Source organism: Cervus elaphus, chromosome 8, assembly GCF_910594005.1.
Source record: "Cervus elaphus chromosome 8, mCerEla1.1, whole genome shotgun sequence".
NCBI lineage: Eukaryota > Metazoa > Chordata > Mammalia > Artiodactyla > Cervidae > Cervus > Cervus elaphus.
Window position 1 is genome coordinate 396668 of NC_057822.1, and position 20100 is coordinate 416767.

Here is a 20100-nt window from a genome sequence, read left to right on the forward strand (position 1 = left end):
TCAGAGCTCCTCCCGACCTTTTTCCTTGGCTGCTCCATCCAGTCTCCCCTAATGGTAGCATCGTACACAACCATGGAACAGTTGCTAAAACTAAGAGACCAACATTGATGCGTGCACACCTGAGCGGATAGGAGCACCCTTCGTCTCTCAAGAGGAGGGCGTGAGGCTCTCCCGACAGCCGGCCCAGCAGCCGGCACGTGGGCTTTTCACCAGTTGCAGCACTGGGTTTAGTTGCCCCCTGGGGCACGTGGGATCTTAGTTCCATGACCAGGGATCAAACCTGCATCCCCTGCATTGGAAGGTGGATCCTTAACCCTGGACAATGAGAGAGGCCCAACCCTCCTTCTCTAGCTTGGAAATGGGGCTGGGGCACAAGGGGTACCATAAGGCTCACAGACTCCAAGCAAAGGCATTAGGGCAATTTATTTACAGGTGAGTCACAGCAACCGGGGCCCACGCAGGCTCAGACCAGAGACTCCAGATCTGTCTACACAGATAGGTCCCAGCGCCCAGAGCCACTGCTAGTCAGGTCCCTGCCAGAGGGACCAAGACTCGGGCAGGGTGGAGGGCAGGAAAGGGAGAGGCCAAGTCCCAGAGGGCACGAGCCAGAGGGATAAACGACCCTCGTCCCTGAACTGTGGACTCGAGGAGTAGGAGGACAGGGGAGACTCTTCAGAGGCAACCCCCACCTGCGTCCAGCCTGCACCCTCGAAGCCAGGCATCAGAACAGAAGCCCCAGTGGCAGCAGGTGGGGCATGGGGACACCGCAGGTCCCCTGCAGACCTGTCCAGGCGCCGGCGTGGGGCTGCTGTCCTGGGTCACGGCCGCCGTCACACGGAGGGGCCCCCCAGCTTGCTGGTGGCACTTGTGACCCGCTTATTTTCCCAGAGGTTCCGGAGGCGGGCACTGAGGCTGCTGATCTCCTCCACATAGGCCTGGGGCACCCAGCCCTTTTCGCCATCTGCCAGGCGCACCCCTTCCAGCCAGCCTAAGGGCACATGGGCCGGGGGCAGCGTCAGTGACATCCAAAGAACACCTGGGCCCTAACGCAAGCCCCGTCTGCACCCCAGGGCTGAGAGGACACCATCTCAGCATCTTCCGGGGGCAGGAAGGGGCACGCCTCTAGCAGACTGGTAGGTGGACTTCTGATCTGTTGTTCCCGACGCTCTCTGAGGAGGGATTTCCCCACCTCTCCCCCATCGGTTACTCTCAACCCTACACCTTTGCAAGCAGGAAGTTCATCTTCTTGTCTAATTTGATTCTTGCATGCTATGGTGGATCAACACTGATGTCACTTTTTCCTATGAAGCTTAGCTGTCTAGCTCCCTCCTGCCCAAAAAGCCCCCACCAAGAGGCCTCTCCAGGAGGGCCCCCTCACCGTCACTGGTCCGCATCCTCACGGCCAGGATGTCCGTCTTCTCCAAGGTCAGCTCGTCTGGCTGCGACGCCTTGTACGTTCTGACACACTGGACCTGGGGGTGGTCTGAGAGCCCGGGGGGCAGTGAGGGAGCCCCCAGGGGGAGGAGGAGGAGAGAACGGCAGGGAGGGAAGAAAGAAAGAGTGGCGATTGCAGCTCTTCCCCTGTCCACCCTAGCCACTCTCCTCTCTGACCCGAAACACAAGTTCTAAGTGAGTCCAGTCCCTCCGAGCTTCGATTACTATTTCTGTGCCCTGGGCTTCCCGGCTCAATTCAATGTTTTGCTCCTGACCTCCTGGTCTAACTGTCTCTACAAAATAGTAAGGGCCCCTTTGTATGGCATCGTGGTAAAGACTCCACCTGCCGAGGCAGGAGATGAAAGAGACCTGGCTTTGATCCCTGGGCGGGGAAGATCCCCTGGAGGAGGCAATCGCAACCCACTCCAGTATTCTCGCCTGAAGAATTCCATGGACAGAGGAGCCTGGCGGGCTATAGCCTGTGGGGTCGCAGAGTCAGACACGACTGAGCACACATGCACCCTCTGTCTGTCCTTTCACGCCGCTCTGATGCTCCCTCCATCCATCCTCCTCAGCTGAGACTCAAACATCACTCCCACTTATAACCCTCCAGGCTTATAGCCCTCCTCTGAGAACAAAAGTCCTCCCACAGCCTCCAAAGCCTTGCACAGTATGGCCTTGCCCCTTGCTCACTGCCTCACCAGCCTCATCTTCCCCTTCCTCCTCGGTCAAGAAGCTCAGCCGCACATTTATCACCCTGCTGGTCCCCAAACACTCTAAGCTCCCTCCCGCCTCAGGGCCCTTGCACGGCTGTTTCCCCTTCCAAGAGTGCTCTTCCTAGATACCACCGTGACTGCCCCTCCCCGTCCTTCAGCAGCCTTCCCTGACCACCTCCTCAGAGGGGCAAGTTCACCCTCCGGCCCAAACAGGACCTCTAGCGCTGGTCAGAGAATCAACTCCGGTCCTGTCTCAGCCCCTTCTACCACACTAGGTGGACTGGGAGTGTCGGGAAAACCACAGGCCTTGGAGTCAGACCAGGCTTGAAGCCCCGCTTACTGACCTTGGGCAAGTTACCGAACAGCCCTGGGCCTCAGTGTTCTCAGATACAGAGAATGAATCTACCCAAGGGCGTTGTTGTGACCAGTAGCCGTTCCCTTTTCCAGGTGATCTCCCCGAGCCAGCGATCGAACTGGGTCTCCGTCATTGCAGGCAGAAAATAAAGGCATGTGCAAAGCCCTCGGCACCCCAGCGCGTGGAAAGTACTGGGTGGAAACGTGCTGCTTACCTTCCCTTTCGTTGGCTCAACCCTAACACCCCTGCTCAAAAACCCTGCACAACTACCTGGCTCCCACCACACCAGGGTGTCCTCTAGTCGGGCTGCACCCTGCCTCACCGGCCTCATATCATGCCCAGAGAAGCCTCTGGATCAGCAGGGCAGACCCCTCGGCCTGCCACACCCCCGCCCGCTGCCGGCCACTCTGCTCCTGTCCTCTCTGCAACTGACGCAGAGCCACAGAAAGGCCCGATTCCAGTCCCAGCTCAGCTGCTGACTGCTGAACCCGGACAAGCCACTTGACCTCTGCAAATCTGTTTTCTAACTCGTAAAAGGGGCTTCTGAGGGGACAGCATGGGAGGATGGGCAAGGCTGTGTCCTCTCCAGGGTACTGACTGCACATGGAAGCCAGTCTACGTCAAGCCAGCCCGTCCTCCAGGGTCTCGCAGATCCACCCCCTGCCCCTATGCCGGCTGACCCCGCTCCCTGCCAGCCCCGCAGGCAACATGGCGCCCAGAGCCGGGGGGAAGAGGGGTGTGATGCGGTACCCAGCCCCGGGAACGTGGCCCTCGTGGTGGGGGACAGGCTGCTACCTTCCCCCTCGCTGATGACCTCCTTGTCCTCCTGGGGGCTGGAGGGGCACAGGGCCGAGATCCATCGCTGCTTCTCACTCCTGGGGAGAGGAAGGCTGAATTGTCCCAACATGAGAACTGCAGTCTCCCGGGGCCACGGTGGAGAAACCAGGGCTGGGAGGACAGGGTATGATGTGCAGACGTGGGACCCGAGTCAGGCCATCTCCACCCCAAGGCCCACCCAAGCCAGTGCCCACCCAGCTCTGAGGATGAGCACAGAACAGGTCCAGGACCCCCCGGATGCCAGCTCTGCCAGCTCCAGCCTTAGGCTGCCATCCTGAGCCAGAGAGGAAGGCTTCGCCCCTGTCTGGGGGGGTCTGCTCCCCAAGCCCAGGCCCACTCACTCCGTCCGGGCCCTTAGCAGGAACTGGTGCTTCGTGCGCTGCCCGTGGAGGAGCTGAAGGAGGAACACGTGGCCGGGGATGCCCTGCAGCTTGAGGCTCAGGTCCTTCACCTGTAGCTCTGCCATCTTCGCGTGGACGAAGACGGCGAACTTCCCCAGCCTAGAACGGGGCGGGGGTGTGAGGTCAGCCTGGCCCCACCCTCGGGACGAGGTGACTGCTGATGGGAAGAGAAGAGAAGGCGTCGTCTGTCCCCAGGACCCTCCTCAAGAAAGCGAGGCTGCACAGGGCAGTCAGCAGAATGGGGGCTGCAATCTCCCTGGCTCAGGTGGAACGTGACGCAGACAGTCCCTGCCCCTGGTCTCCCTGGCTCACTGACAGACGCGGGAGGTGATGCAGACAGTCCCTGCCCCAGGCACACTTTCCACTTTCTCTGAACCTCTTCCTGGAGCCTCTGTTCCATAGCGCCGCCTGGGCAGCTTCCCCACTGAGACCTGCAGACCGCTTTGCGTCTGCCTCTCAACCATATAGGACGTGGACTCTGTCTCACTTGCTGCCGCATCACAGCACCTGACTCTGCCAGGCCCGCTGTTTGGGTCTGATAAACCCTTCTAAGAAAGGTGGACAGGTGGGTAGACAGAGGGTGTTCCATAGTTCCTTCATGTCGGCCGATCTGGACAAAACCAGCATCTTCACTCCAGACCAGGTCCCTCCGCAGGTCCCCGTTCCAGCGAAAGACGCCAGCGAATCCCCCGAGGACACTCAGGCCTTCTGCTCACCTCTTTCCTCCCCCGCCCCCACACCCGGCCAGCAGCTGTGTCCTATTCGTCGGTCTCCTTGCTGCCCCCAGAACTCACTTACCCCTACACCCACCACTAATTCTGGAGCCTCTGCTCTCATCTGGGCAGTTACAGGAGCTTCTGTTCTCTGCCTTCCAGCCCGTTCTCCAAACTGGCCGGAGTAAAGTCCCTCCTCTGCTTAACTCTCCACGCTTCCCGCTGCTCTCAGAAAGTCCAACCTTTCTGCCATGGCTTTCAACACACCAACTTCCCTTTCTTGCCCTTTCTTTCTACAAACTCAGCCACACTAGGCTTCATCACCTTCCAGACATACTCTGCTCTTCCATCCTTCTGTGACTTGGCTATATTTCTCCAATCACCTCTACCTGGAAAACTCCTATGTATTCTTCAAAACCCAGTTCAAACATTCCTTCCTCTATGAAGTTTTACTGACTCTCATCCCACACCAGGGAATACTACAGTACAGTTAACCCTTCCATCAAAACTCTGAACCGGTGATTATTAGGATTTATTTTCACTGGTGTGAGACTTCCTGTGAGCAGAGAACAAATCTCATTCATCTCTAAGTTCCCAACATCCTTTGGAGGACCCAGTACAGAATAAGGATTCAATGATGCTTCACTGAGTGAATAAATAAATCAGAACTGAACTCTTTCTCTTTCCATGGCATAAGACATCCATCCGCCATCCCCTCCATCCTTAAGGCTTACTTCAGGAAGTCTCCCAGACTTACAATAATCACAGCTAATGCTGAATGAGTATTCAGTATATGCCAGGCTGTGTGCTAACCTCCCCATGTGTTATTATCACAGTGCATCTCCCTACACGGTAGCCTCTATTTGACAGATGGAAACAGGGCAGTGCAGTAGTTATGAGCCTGGGATCTAGCATCAGACATACGTGACCTCCTCCTGGTTCCTGCATTCACTAGCTCCATGATCTGGAGAATAACAGGAGAGGCTACCTTCCAGGAAGACACTCAGGATTAAAGGGGAAAATCCACATAGCATGCCTGGCACAGAAAAGGTGCTCAGATGTTCGTTATTATCACTATGGCTCAGGGGCGGATGTGCTTTTAGTCTCTGTTCCAATTGGCGTCCCTCATAGCCTAGTTGGTAAAAAATCTGCCTGCAGTGCAGGAGACCCAGGTTCTAGTCCTGGGTCGGGAAGAACCCCTGGAGAAGGAAATGGCAACCCACTCCAGTATTCTTGCCAGGAGAATCCCATGGACGGAGGAGCCTGGTGGGCTACAGTCCATGGGGTCCCAAAGAGTTGGGCACGACTGAGCGTATCTCTTCCTTCCAATTGGTTTAAGCTCAGAGCAGCTTCAAAGTTCTCGGCACACAGTCCAGCCCTTGATTCTCAGGTCCAGAAGATGGACGTACCCTGGCTCTGCCTTTCCTGGGGGAGCCTCTCAGCTTTAGGGTGCCCCAGCAGCACAGCCTGGCAGGTGGACTTGTTGTGAGCCTGCGGATGCAGAAGAAGGGAGCTCCACGCTCACCACCACCACCCCCATCCTGCCCCGACTCACTCCTTCCGCCGGGAGAGCAGCAGGCAGTCATTGAAGAGGTGCAGGTAGACCGCCTTGCTGGACAGCTTCAGCTTGGCAGGGGGCACCGCGGGCAGGGGTGCCAGCTCCACCAGCTCCCCGTGCCGAACCAGCCAGCGGGCCTGAGAGATCAGCGGGAAGATCTGAGAGGATGGAGGAGACAGGGGTCAGGCCAGGGGCAGAGGGCAGAGGGCAGGGGGTGGGAGGGCTGGACAGTGATGAACTGGCCCACAGCCCCCAGGGAGGAGGCGACAGGGCTGCCCCTCCGGGTGCCCCAGCCCCCCGGCTGAGGGCGGATACCTTGCCCTCAAAGTGGATCTTCTTGCTCAGATGGATGAGCTCCTCTGTCCTCTTCATGGTCTGCACACTGGCATTGCACTCTTGCACCAGCTGCGGAGACTGTGGGGGTCACCCGCAGCACCCCCAGCCCTGACTCCCCCAGCCCAGCCTCAGGCTCCCACTTGGAGACCAGGGGCTGTGAAGACTGAGGCTCCTTTGGAGACACACAGGGGTTCCGGGGAGGCCCCTGGGAGCCAGACACCTCCTCCCTACCGAGCTCACCTCCTTGAGGGCATTGAAGGCCTTGGTGGCCATGTCTTCATCTTCAGAGCCCTGCGCTGTCCGCTTCAGGATGTTCTGGAAGGTAGAGTCAGTGCAGTGAGGCAGTGTGGCCTCTCCCAGGGACCCTGCCCAGCCCTGGGCGCCCAGAGGGGCTGTGGCAATAAAGGGGTCTCCCCCACTACGCAGCCCTTCCCACAGCCTCGTGCCCTCAGGTACCTCCACCAACATCTTGAGGCGGGTGATCCTCTGAAACGGCAGGATGAGGAAGGAGGTGAGGGGCAGCCGCTGGCACACAGGAGACTCCTCCAGGCGAGCCAGGATGCCAGGGAACTTGGGGTTCTCCAGGCTGGACAGTGGGGGCGGGAGAGGGTCTGCAATGACAGGGGGCCCCGAACGCGGGATCCCCGCCTCCAGCTGCCCCTCTGGTCCTTCCGGGGCCTCGGCAGGTCTGGCCTCCTCCTGGTCAGAGCCAGGGCAGGCGCCCAGCCCCTCCCAGGTCAGCCCTCCTCAGCCCCGCCCCCTTCAGAGCCCCGCCTACAGCAGGCGCTGGTAGGTGCGCTCCTGATAGGCCTGGTTGGTGACATAGGGCAGGTAGACGCGCCGGAAGGCCGGACAGTGCTGCAGGACCACGTCGCACACGCTGAAGCGGAGGACATCCGCCTCCAGCCGCTGCTCCAGGTCCTGCAGGAACCTGAAAGGGCAGCCAGGGGTCAGGGCCGGGGCCAGGAGGAGACCCCAGAGGCGGGAGCCCAGCCAGCTGCAGCCTGGCTGCCTGACTCCCCCGGAGGCTGGGCCACTGCCTCACCTCTCGCTGGTGCTCTTGACCTCGGGCAGTTTGGAGAACAGCCACTGCTTGTCCTGTGTCCCCAGGCACTCACTCAGCTCGGCCGAGCCTAAGAAGTGGCCCACGGCCACCGACAGACTGTGGATGTATGAGGCCTCGGACGTGATCAGCTCAAACTTGGCCTGAGTGAGGGCGGATGCAGGGCTGAACCCTGAATGCACTCGCTTCGCCCACCAAGCGCACCCCGAGCCCTGGATACCGCCTCCTTAGATTCAGTGCAGCCCCGGTCCCCTTCCCTTCTCCAGGCCCCTCGGGATCTAGCCCCAGGTTGGCTTCACAGACAGCCTCCTGCTGCTACTGCGGCTCCGACCCAGCTGCGCCCAAGTTCGCACACCGCGCGCATCCGGCCGGCTCCGATCTACCCGCCAAGCCCATTCTCGTGCGCCCTCCCGCCGACCGGGTTCCTGCTCTAGGGCCTGCTGGGCCCGCGTGCACCCTGCGTTTCACCCTCTGCGCCTCTCCTCCCTCCCAGGCCCCGCTTTCAGGGGTCTCGCTCTAGGACCCTTTCCCTGGTCCCGCCGCACCTTAGGCCTTTTCCCGCTGACCCCGCCACGGGGCCCCAGGCCCACCTCCCGCCCCCACCTCCCCCCCACCCCGGGCCCGGGCGCACCTCCTGCAGTTTGCAGCCCGTCGGCCGGGTACCCAGGTGGCCCGGATCCCGCGTCCCCCAACTCGGGGTCCCGCGGCCCCTCCCGCGCCCCCAGCCCAGCCCCGACGCACCTCCTGCAGTTTGCAGTCGCGCAGGCTCAACGTGGCCAAGACGCCGCTGCCGCGCACGTCGGGAATGTCCTGCCACAGCGAGAAGGTGGAGCCCCGCGCGGCGCGCTGCGCCCGGAACGAGCTGCTCGGGGAGAGGTCGGCGCGCGGCGGCCCCGGGCCCTCCTCCGCGCCCTCCGCCTCGTCCGCCGCGCCCTCCTCCTCGCGCTGCTGCCGCCGCAGCTCGCGGGCGCTGGCCACGTCGCTATATTCCTGGTAGAGGACGGCTGGACGGAGAGCGGAGGCCGTGGGGCGCCCGCCGGCCCCCTGCCCTGGTCCCCGCGGCCCGCCTCGCCTAACCAGCCTTCCCGACGGTTAGAGGAGCGGAACTGGTGACTCGGGTCACTCGCCCACTCATCCCGCGAACCTTGGGCACCTCCTGAATGCTGCCCCTGTGCTGGCCACTCATGGTCCCGGTCTCTCCCTCCCACAGAAGCCCGACCTCTCAGCCCCCCAGATCCCGGTTTCTCGGTACCCCAAGCTCCCAGCCCCTCCCTCGGCGAACCCCCCACCCCCACCCCCCCACGTACAGTTAAGCAGGAACCGGGACTGGCGCCGCTCGCTGGCGCTCCGGGGCCCTGGCGCCGGCTCCTCCCGCGCATCCAGCCTGGGAAACGGATCGTCAGGGCCAGTCACCGCCCCTCCCCGCCTCGAACCCGAGCCCCGCCCCTCCCCGCCTCGAACCCGAGCCTGGAGTGAGAGTTGATACCTGGGCTCCGGCCAGTTGTCGGGGACCCGGCTCAGGTCAACAGGAGCTGGCGTCGCCGTGGTGTCCACCCTCATCTCTACACTGCGCGAGTCTCTTCCAGGCGCTTTCCCTGCAGAGGGGCAGAGCTGAGGGAGACCCCCAAGAGCGGTGCTGGGCACGGGGGCCCCACACGCATCTCAGGGGTCCAGTGATCCCGCCCCTCATCTGCCTCTTGCGCTGCTGTTAGGGCCTCGGGGCGAGCTGGTACCTTCTAGGGCGGCTCCGGGGCCTGACCCTGTCCCTGGAATCAGTGCCCTGGCTGCTGAATTCCGCCCCAAGCGCAGGGAAGAGTGCAAGCGGGTCATCAGCTCAGAGGCCGAGAAGCGCCTCCGCTCAGGCCCCTCGAGGCCCCCACGAGCCGGTCCAGGCAACCCGGCGGGCCGGGGCTCCTCTGCGCTCAGCGCCTGCTCCGCGGCCTGACTCGGCTCCAGGAAGACAGCGTGGTCCTCGGGGCCACCAAGGGCCTCTTCTCTCTGGTACACCCGCATCTTGCGCCCTGACAGGGGTGGGGTGAGAGAGCACAGGCTGGCATCCAGGGGGGTCTCCCCTCCCTGCCACTGCCATGTGACCCTGGGCATCAGAGGGATGTGCCCGAGAGAAAGGCCAATGTTTTTGCCAGGATCTTTTCCCAGAGTGATGCGATCAGCCAGAGGGGTGGGGAGAAAGCAAAGTACCTGACTGCTGTGGGCAGAAGGCCAGGAAGCCCAGGACACCTGCTCACTGCGTGTCCCCAGACAAGTTACCTGCCTCCTCTGAGCCCCGACTCCCTTATCCCTAAAATCTACCACTTGTCCTGCCTGTTCGGGGAATCTGGGGGCTTACTGGTCCCAAAAGAGCCACCCCACCTCTCCCCTATCCTCCCCCCGCCACCACGCCCTCCCCCGGAGTGACTCACAGGCTGACTTCTTCTCTGAGCCGTGGCTGGCCCGGCGCTGTGGCTGTGGGTGCTGGGGACTCCAGGGTCCCTCCAGGGCTGGGGGCTGGGCACTAGGACAGTGTGGCCAGCTGCCAGCCCTGCTGGGCCGCATTCCCCCGCTGGTGGAGAGCTCGGGGTCTGCGCCTCCTGGGGGCGGTGGCCATAGCAGCCCCTGGAGGGGAGCAGGGGTCCCCAGAGACCAGCGGCTGCCAGGTGCCTGCAGCTCCTCTGGAGCCACAGGGAAGAGGTCCAGACACACAGGGCCTGGAGGCTGCAGGATGGGCAGCTCCGCGAAGGACAGGCTCTCCTGCTGGCACACGGCCACTGGGTGGTGGGCAGTGCCAGGCGGCCCAGCCAGATGGGGCTGGAGGGCAGCAGGTGGCCCACAGTCCATTCCTCCTTTGCTCCGCCACCCACCAGGGCCTGCGGGGAGAAGGCATCAGAGCAAGGCACAGGACAGCAGTGGCCAGTAAGCACCATGTCCTGGAGGCCCAGACGAAGTCTCATGTACACACATCTGTACAAGCATACTCACACACTTGACCATATAGTAATAGCTAATGCTTACTTGGCACTTACTTAATGACAGGTCAAGTACTTTACACATAGGAGTTCATTTAATCCTCTGAAGCCCCAACAACCCAGAGTTGATGCTTTTTTTTTTTTTTCTTTTAGTTGTGGTTCGTAGGTTCAAGTTGACACACAGCATGAGGGATCTTAGTTCCCTGACCAGAGATCGAACCCAAGTTCCCTGCGTTGGATGGCAGATTCTTGACCACTGGACCACCAGGGAAGTCCCCTGATCTGATACTGTCATTAGCCCCACTTTATAGGTGAGGAAAGTGAGGCAGACAGGTTATCTGGTAAACAGTGGGGCCCGGATTCAAACCCAGGCAGTCTAGCTCTGAGTCTGTGCCTTTAAGCACCTTGTACATTTCCTAACTCTCTGACATGTGATCAGACATACAGACACATACACTGTCACACAGACCCACGTCTGTTCCATGTACATCCACGTATTTTCTTCCAGCTGCAGACACTGACATACGTACTTTCACAGATACACTCCAACATTTCAAATTCACAGGTTCACACATTCACACACACTTTTTTTATACAAGTACATATATTCACTCACTTTCACAAACACACGCTGAGCCATCAGATATTTACATATCTGCTCAAGTTTTCTCACATTCCTGTTCCATTCACACTCAAAACACCATGATGCAAATACAAACACACAGGCACAGAAGTCCTGGTTGGTGTTACCCAACCTCCCCCCCTGTGCCCAGAGTTGCAGGCTTCAGTACTGAGTGGTGCCCACACCCATGCCAAGCTGGCTGGGAGGGTCACAGATTGGCAGGCGGGCCACCACCCAGGACAGGCTGGGCCCTCCCAGGAGAAGGGAAGAGCCCCAGCCCCCCAGCCTGGGGTGAGAGAGGGGACCCCATCTCCCAGCCCCAGGAACAGGACAAGCTGAGTGGGTCCTCTCGGGCAGGAAGTCATCCCCAGTGAGGCTGCCGGAGCCTCAGGACAGGCCTACCAGTCAGCGGGTCTGAGTCCCCAGCCCTGGCCCCCGGCCCCTCTCACTGCATCCCCTCACCTCTCCACCAAGGCCCGCCGCGGATGGTGTTTGGCTGCTCCGGCAGGGGAAGCCCTCTCTCTGCCCAGCTGGCTTGGGGAGATCCCACCCAGACAAAGAGTTTGATTCATCAAGCCCTGTGGTGAGGCAGGCGGGTAGGGAGGGAGGGAATAGGCAGCAGGCTGGGCGGGGGCCTCCCGGGGCCTGGCCTCGCTGTGGGCAGGCTGGGCAGCAAGGACACCCCCCTGCCCAGAGGCCCGCTCAGGCCAAAGGGGCAGCGCCCGCCTGGCAGGGCCGGGAGACTCAGGAAACAGAGCCGGAGAGACCAAGGGGCTGAGGCTGGAGGACGGGGATGCTTTAGAGAGCGACCCAGAAACCGAGACCCCAGAGCACTCCAGACCGGAAAACCACAGATGCTGAGACATTCAGGGGCCCAGAGATGGAGACGGAGAGACAGAGACACTGAGCGTTTCAGACAGACCAGATTCTCAGAGACAGATGTGAAGCCCAGGAAAACCAGAGGAGACGGGTGGGCAAATGCTTCGTGCCCTGTGGGATTGCCAGTCTCACGGGGAAGCCAAAACAAAAACAGTGGCAATCCAGGTTGCAAAGAACCAGCCCAGAGGAGCTGCCAGCAGAGGGCTGGGCTCACCTCGACCCGGGCATCCCTGGAAGGCGTCCTGAAGGAAGTGATAGCAAACTGTCCTGATTGAAATACCCAGGGGTCCAATACACAGAGAGAGGGAGAAAGCTTTGGCATGAAAGCAACAGTGACAGTGTCAGTGAGCCTGGGTGCGGGGGGGCGGGGGAGGGAAGAAGGGGAAGGACCATCGGGGGCCGCTGGTCTGTGCCCGGGCCCCTCCTGAGCACAGGGTGGGGCTGCTCCTGAGGACCACGTACTTCTCAGGCCCTCCCCACAGGCAGCAAGTCTGTCTGTTTCCTCGTCTGGGGAACAGCATAGTCAAGCTTCAAAATGCTGATAGGAGAATTAAGAGGACTTCCCTGGTGCCGCAGGGGTTAAGAGTCCACCCTCCACTGCAGAAGATGCAAGTCTGATCCCTGATTGGGGAACTAAGACCCCACGGGCCTGGGGCAAGGGGGACTAAAGCCCGTGCGCCTCATAGAGCGCCTACCTGCTCCTCACTCGCCACAGCTGGAGAGAAGCCCGCAGGCGGCAAAGGAAGACGCCACACGCGGCAACTAAGACCCAATGCAGCCAAAAATAAATAAAGATTAAAAACGTAAGAATAATGCAAGGGGACTTCCCTGGGAACTAAGATCCTGCATGTTGCATGGTGTGGCCAAAGAAAAGAATAATGTATGTAAAGCACCTCGCACACACTGGGAGCTTTGCAGTTGATCGTCATTCTTCTGAGTACTTTTAGTCTTTCTCCAGTCACAAGGATGGCTTGGGCCATTACACAGGAAAACTGAGGCAGTGATGTTAAGACACATCCTGTTTTGTAGGAGCATGTGGCAGGAGACATGGGACCATTGCCCACCGGACAGGTCTCTTTTCCTGCTGGAATCAGAAGTCCCACTTGCTTCTGTTGGCACGCCTGTGCAGGAACACATGTGTGCTTCTGCTGTCTCATATTCTGGGAAGGTCTCTCCACCTGGGTTCTGGAAGCCCCTAGAGGGCTGAGAGGAACCCCCCTCCCCATGTCAGCTGCAGGGATAAATGAGCAAAACATGGAACCTTGGGGGCAGGAGCATCTCATATTTAAAAAAAAATTTTTTTGGCCACACTACACAGCATGTGGGATCTTAGTTCGCCAACCATGGATCGAACCTGTGCCCCCTGCAGTGGAAGCGCTGAGTCCTACCCACTGGGCCACCAGGGAATCCCAAGGAGCACCCCCCACTAAAGCCTCAGAGGAGGAGGCTGGGTAAATGGAGGGAGACGTGCAAGGCTTTGTGGAGGAGACAAGGCTGGAGGCAGGTCCTTGGGCAGGAGGTCAGGGGTGGGTTAGCCTCCGTCTCTGCCCAGGCCAAGGGACAATGAGAGTGACTATCCAGCCAGGGCACCAGGCCTGTGGCCTTCCGTGGATGTGGTCCACTCAACCTCAGTGCTAGCGTGCTTACAGCTTATCTCTGCCAGATCCAAAAAAACTCTCAGGAAGAGACGGGTCCCAGGTAACAGGGACATTACCTGCTCGCGACCTGATCACAGGGTGCTCTGTGCCCACCGGGCAAGGGAGCCCATGGCGGCGAGCCCCTGCCAGCACTCACAGCCCCTCGCTGACTCTGACCAGCTGTGTGACTTTAGACGAGCCGAGCCTGGGCCTGGGCCTGAGTGTCCCCGTCTGCAGAGTAGCTCTGGAACTGTCCCCAGGGCTGCAGTACTCATATTGCCCCCAGTAAAACTTAACTCACAACTCTCAGGTTGTGCTTTTTTTTTTAAGCCGACAGAGAGTCCCATCCAGGGGGTACTCATCACATGGACAGTGGACCCACTCCTCAAGGCTGGCAGGGAGGGCCCCTAGACACTGGTATGGTCCGGAGAAAGCATCTCTGACCTCCTATGCCCAGCTTTTCCCTGCCCCCTCCAAGGTGCCCCTCGCCCTGCTGCCCGAGGAGTAGGGCCCTGCAGGGCCCCTCTTCTTCTCAATGCAGGGAGCCAAGTGGGAGGTCATGGCTGGAAAGGAGACTCAGGCCACGCAGGCTGTGGAAGCCCAAGAGGCCATAAGCGTGTGGGGGCCAGGATCAGAGGCCTGAGAGGCTGCACAAAGGACTTACTAGGGAAGACTGGTGGGAGGAGGATGGGGCTGCTGGCAGCCAGGGGGCCCTACCTCAACCAGGGAGCTCCGTCCAGCCTCCAGCACGGTCCCGGGCTCCAGGCTGCCCTGGGGGCTCTGGGGTTGCAGCCAGGTCCTCAGGGGGCGATGTCAGCATGGCCCCTGAGCCAGGCGAGGCAAGCTCCTGGGTATTGTGTGGGGCAGGGAGAGGGGAGGCGAGGGTGGAGGGAACCTCGCAAGCAGGCAGGCGGCTGTCTCAACGTGCCTGCTCCCCGCCCCCCTTCCCCAGAACCGGTTTGGCCAGTCTGAGGTACAAGAGGTGGGCTGGAACAATGGGAGTCCTATGCCCAGGAGAGGCTCTGAAAGGACCCCAGACTGACATCCTAAAGATGGGGGAGGCACTGCTTTCCCTCCCAGGAGACAGGTCACCCTTCTGCTGAGGCTTCCCAAGTGTGAGACGTGCTCAGGGGACTTCTTGGGGCTGGGGAACATCTCAGAGAATGATGAGCCTTGGACTAGTCAGGGACCCTGAGGACTCTGCAGGGTGTTGATCCTCGCTGAGCCAGGCGACAGCATCTATAACGGGGTTTTCTGGTAGCTCAGGTGGTAAAGAATTCACCTGATTCCTGGGTCGGGAAGATCCCCTGGAGAAGTGATAGGCTGCCCACTCCAGTATTCTTGGGCTTCCCTGGTTGCTCAGCTGGCAAAGACTCTGACTGCAATGCAGGAGACCTGGGTTGGATCTCTGGTTTGGGAAGATCCCCTGGAGAAGGGAACAGCTACCCACTCCAGTATTCTGGCCTGGAGAATCCCATGGCCTGTATAGTCCATGAGTCGCAAAGAGTCGGACACGACTGAGTGACTTGCACTTTCACTTTTCACAGCATCTATACAGGGAACACTGATGTCTATGGCTGTGTAGTCCATGGGGTCACAAAGGGTGGGACATGACTGAGCGACTTTCACTTCACTTCGCTTCGTTTAATATGAGTGTGTACAAGTACTGGTGCTCCTGTGCTAGTAACTCTTATTACACACTAATGTGCCAGGCACTGTTCTGAGCACTTCACACACTAAATATTCATTTAATCTCCACCACAACCCTATGAGACAGATGCTGTAACTGCTCCCACTTACAAGTTGAGGACATGAGACTTGCACAGGTTAAGTACATTATCCCATTTAAATCTCTCATCAGCTCTATAAAGTCCCTATCTTACAGATGATGAAATTACACTTGCCAAAGGTCACACAGCAAATAAAAGTCAGAATTAATGTTCAAACCCAGGTCTGTGACTCCACTACCAATCCGTGCCCTCAACAACTGCCTGGCACTGCCTCTCCAGACTTTGGGGAGGGTCTGGTGGAAAGTGTGTGAAAGTCCACTGGGAGGTGTCTCAGCTGACCTAACTAAACCTTTTTTTTATTATTGACGTACTAAAGGCCCTGATGAGCACAGGGCCTTTTGAAGTCCACTCCCAGATCCTATGAGTTCTCCCTTCCCAACTGGTAACCATTCAGTTGGAGAGGTTAGGTCCCTTCACTCCTTCATATCCGCCTTGGCACCCAGAACATCAGGAGGTAATGAGGAGACACTGCACAGAGTGGGTGGAGAGGTGGCACTGTGGGGCGTAGAGAGATTTATTGTCAGCGTTGCTCAAGGGGCAGGAGACTGGGAACATGCAGAGGGAGGCAATGTAGGGCTAAGGGTTTTCAGAGAACCCTAGCCCTCTCACCCCAACTCCTGGGCCGACCTTGGGGCCGCTGGCCAAGGTACCGTAGCCTTGACTCCTAGCTGGAAGCAGAGGCTCCCCAAAGGAGGGAGGATCCTGGGGGAATTAGGGTCCTGGAAAGGAAGTCTCGCTTCTCTGGACCCTGCGTCCTGTGCTCCAGGGACAGCGCCTCCTGCTGCAGCGGACAGAAAGCAAGGATGTGTCAGGCCGAAGCGGAGGACACTCCAGAGCAGAAGGGGCTCTGGTGGACTTGACACAAAAGGAGGGGCGCGGCGCAGGCGGGTTGGGTGATGGGCGGGGCCCGGCGGAGATGAGCGAGCCAGCGGCCAATCCTCCCTCTGGGCCAAACTAGGGGGCGGGGCCAGAACCCTGACCTTGGGCCTTGGGTGGGCAGAGGGGCGTGGTCAGGGGCGGGGCCAGGTCCCGCAGGCCGCACTGACCCAAGCAGCGCCTCCGCGTTGTTCGCCAGAGCCTGCTTGGCCAGGTCGCGCCTTACCTAGGTAGCCAGGGCGGCTGGCAGGTCGAGCACGAGCCAGGGATGAGGGGCTGGGGAGAAGGGAGCGGTGAAAGAGAACGATGGCTTTAGCGATCTTACTCTACCAAGTGCTTACTAAGTGCAAGGCACTTCGTTGTTCAGTCGCTCAGTCGTGTCCCACTCTTTGCGGCCCAGCACGCCAGGCTTCCACCAACTCCCGGAGTTTGCTCAAACTCATGTCCATTGAGTCGGTGCTGCAAGGCACTATTCTGAGGGGTTCCGGGTATTCATTCAATTAATCCTCACAACTCTAGGGAGTGAGTAAATTACTTCTGTTTCACCTGTAAAAAAGCCAAAGCATAAAGAGGTTGTCATTTGCCCAAAGACACAGAGGTACAGTTCGAACTCCTACACTAAGAACCTGTTAGAATCAGAGCTAGAGAAAGAGGATCTTGAGCAAAGCTAGGAGTTCCAGGACTGTGGCCAAGAGGTACTAGTATTAGTCATGACATTAATTAATGCATAGAGCACCTGCTGTGTTGGGGGCGTGCTTACCACTCGGTCTTCATAGCGACCCCATGAAGTAGATCCTGTTCTATAATATACCCCATTTACTGCCAGTCGGCTGCACAGCCTTAACTGGGACTCTGGTCTGGCCAGCGCCCAGAGGGCTTAGCTTACCTCGAAGGCGATGATGAAGACCAGACGCACAGCCAGCGGCTTCCCGCAGACGAGGGTGAGATTCCTCTTCGCGTCGCAAAAGCCCTTGTACCTGGGCTGCGAAGGGCGCGCGGTCCCGCGAGGCCCTCGGCCCCACGATCGGCACTTCCACCCTCCCCACCCTGGAGGCTGGCCCTGCCAGGTTAGCAGTACCCTCAGCCGGCTCTGCCCTCTAGTCCGCCCCCCGGACTCAGCTTCCTGCGCTCCCAGTTAGGCCCCGCCCCGCCCCGCCCACAAGCTCACTGCCCCGCCCCCAGGCCGGACCAGAGGCCCCATAGAACCATGACCACGCCCCTCCAGGGGCCCCGCCCCTCTGAGCCCCTCCCCTCCCCGCGGGCCCCGCCCCCTCCACCCCGCTCCCAGGCCGGGCCGGAGAGTCCCCAGACTCCGGGCCCCGCCCCTCCCCGCTCCGCCCCTCCCCGCGGGCCCCGCCCTCCGCCCCTCCCCGCTCCGCGCTCCGAGCCCTCCCGGCGGACCCGCCCCGCCCCAGGGCCCCGGCCCCTCTGTGCTCCGCCCCTCCCGGCCGCCTCTCCCACCCGCGGGACTCGCGGTTGCCCCGGGTGAGGTAAGCCGGAGGTGCGGGCTCCCGCGTGAAGCTGACAGAGCCGCGCAGTCGGCTGCGGTGTTCCTACCGATACGAGAGACGTGGCAGGACGTCCGAGGGGAAGGCGGTGAAGAAAACTGCAGGGGCTCCAGGCAGGAAGGCCCTCCCGCCTTTCCGGGCCCAAATGGGTCTGGTTCCACTCTCGCGGGCAGGATTAGCCTGTGCCCAAGGGCGCTAGCCCTCTGCCCCTATTTCCCAATCTCTCGCCCCGAATTCTAGCCTCAGCCCCCATTTCCCTGTTCTCAAGCCTGCTCCCAGTCTCTGATCTTCACCGCCCCCCTCCCCTCACGTTCACGATGGTGGAAGGGTGGGCCATGGTTTCCAGTAGGAGCGTCCAGATCCCGGTGTCCTGAGTCTGCTCAGTCACCAGCCACCAGTAGGAACTAGTGGGCATCCGGTCAGATCTTCACTAAGCTGCTCAGCAGAGCAAACAGGGGAGCAGGTGACGAATATGGTGATGAATCCAAACTGCAGCACTGGGGGGTGGGGAGTGTCAGACCGGCATCACCGCCCCTGCTGGGTCAGCCCCCCACCAAGGGTCCCTGCTGCACCACATGTCCGTTTCCAGGTGTTCCTCAAAGAGGCCCCTGCCGTGGATGAGCTCAGAGTCCTCCTTCCAACACCCCTACTCCTGCCTGATCCATCTGGATGTCCCCAAGCCCCACCAGCTGTCTCTTCTGCTGCCAGGCCTTCAGCTTCCTGGGACAGATGAAGCCATTTCTATGCTCCCAGTCCCTTGGAGCTAGGCACCACGGTCATTCCCACTTTACAGATGAGGACATGGAGACTCAGAGACCTTGCCCAGGGCTCCCCCAGTTGTGAATGGTGGTGCCAGGGCTCAAGTCCTTGTTTGCTGGACTCCAGAGTCCAGGATTCTTAAAATCTGCGCTTCCTATACGGCCATTCTTGGTCTCCGGAAGCCCTTCCCCTCTATAAAATATGAAAAGAGAGCCCCCTCTCTCCCGTTCAGCATATCATTTAATCCACTCAGCTCTCTTGGAGAGGTATGTCCCATAAACAAAGTCAGAGCTTACAGAATGCAGAACTAGGACTTGTGTTTCTGTGTCCTGACCCCTAATCAGGGGTTTTCTGCTTAGCTCTCATAAAGTCCCCCTGCCCCAGCCTGACTAGGCCCAACCCCCAGGTTGTCCCCTGTACCCACAGCCTGGTGAACTCCTCCACTTTGCTGGCCAGCTGTCTGCCCGCCGTGGTGCTGAAGGGCTACTAACCTTAGGAAGGCAGCCTCCAGGCCACACTGTAACAGGCAGACACGTGGCACCCTACTCAGAGCTTAGGGGCTGGCCTCAGAGGCAGATCCTGCCCTGCCATACCTGAGGGGTGATGCCCCCCAACCTTCAAGAGGTGGGCTCTCTGGGCGAGGATACTTGCATCCCCGATCCATATGCCAAGCAGCCCGCTGTACTCATCAGGGCACCCCACAAAACCTCAGGCCCACTGGACCTGTTGGCAATGTGCCCCCCCCCCTCTGGATCCAGGCCACAGCTAAACTCCAGGTGGAGGCGGACCCCTGTCCCTGCTGTGCCTCTGAGCCTCTGGCCTCCCACCCATTGAGAGAGAGCTCTGGCAACTGGGCTGCTGGGACGTCTTGTCCCACTGCCCCCAGTTAGGCCACGTTCCCAAGACCTTTTGAGACCATGGCCCATATCTACTGCTCAACCCATGAGAAGCCAGTTGAGTATTTCTGGGCCAGGAAGAAGGAGTCATGCTGCTGAGGGGGATGGGGTGTGGGTTCTTTTGGTGATGCTCTCTCCCATTCCTGCCAAATGACAATGGCAATTACACAGTAACACCACCTCCTGGGAGTCTAGCCCTTGAAAACTCCTGATCTGTCTTTGTTGAAAACTGAAGCTCCCAGAGGGAAGGCCCAGCTCTGGTTCATTTCTGTGACCCCAGCATCCAGTCCAGGGCGCTCAGTAGAAAGGCCCCCACAAAGATGGTGAGGAGCCCAAATGTCAGGAATGGGAGGTGGGGTGTCAGGCCTGTGCCACTCAGTGACGGCTGGGTGAATGAATGAATGCAGGTGTTAGTTTCATGTTTACCCAATGATGTGTTGGTATATTACAGCTGAGAAAACTGAAGTCCAGGGAAATCAAGTGCCAACTTCAAAGTCAACAAGAAGATGTCAGTAGAGACAAACCTAGAGGCTCAAGGACCTGCCACTCTGCTGGGACTTCACTGGGAATCAGCAGCCTTGGTCAGGGGTCCTCACCTGCTTTGAAGAATGCTGCATAGAAGGGAGCGGAGTAGAAATTGACAAATTGGAAGATGAAGACTTTGGAAGTGAGGGCATCTTCATGGTGGGTCTGTGTTCTATGCATCTCTGGGCAAAGGGCAGAGCTGGTCAGAGTTCTATTGAGTGTAAGGGGGCAG

The 20100-nt window shown here is 59.5% G+C and overlaps 1 protein-coding gene across 8 annotated transcripts; it reads right to left on the reverse strand.

The window, feature by feature from the left end:
- Positions 1 to 405: 405 nt before the first annotated feature.
- Positions 406 to 17301, reverse strand: ARHGEF19 (Rho guanine nucleotide exchange factor 19). 8 transcript variants are annotated; one of them, XM_043908906.1, is made up of 17 exons: positions 17067 to 17301; positions 16522 to 16726; positions 9834 to 10277; positions 9147 to 9434; positions 8900 to 9008; positions 8721 to 8797; positions 8155 to 8417; positions 7396 to 7556; positions 7129 to 7281; positions 6807 to 6936; positions 6591 to 6665; positions 6330 to 6419; positions 6012 to 6172; positions 3684 to 3842; positions 3256 to 3395; positions 1379 to 1483; positions 406 to 988 (listed from the first exon to the last, which is right to left on the reverse strand). In XM_043908906.1, the coding sequence occupies exons 3-17, from the start codon at positions 10246 to 10248 to the stop codon at positions 831 to 833; spliced, it is 2484 nt and encodes an 827-aa protein (XP_043764841.1). In that variant the 5' UTR covers positions 10249 to 10277; positions 16522 to 16726; positions 17067 to 17301; the 3' UTR covers positions 406 to 830. The 8 variants fall into 8 exon arrangements, with proteins under 8 accessions (XP_043764841.1, XP_043764838.1, XP_043764842.1 ...); XM_043908903.1 differs by having other exon boundaries at positions 16407 to 16726; XM_043908907.1 differs by having other exon boundaries at positions 3256 to 3380; positions 16407 to 16726; positions 17067 to 17300.
- Positions 17302 to 20100: the final 2799 nt, after the last annotated feature.

Coding starts and splice junctions, on each gene's coding strand:
- ARHGEF19 (XM_043908906.1), bottom strand. CDS start 10,248: ATGGACTGTGGGCCACCTGCTGCCCTCCAGCCCCATCTGGCTGGGCCG. Junction 9,009..9,146: donor CCCCGGAGCCGCCCTAGAAG/GTACCAGCTCGC, acceptor GCCCCTCTGCAG/GGAAAGCGCCTGGAAGAGAC. Junction 1,484..3,255: donor GGCCACGTTCCCGGGGCTGG/GTACCGCATCAC, acceptor CCGGGCTCTCAG/ACCACCCCCAGGTCCAGTGT.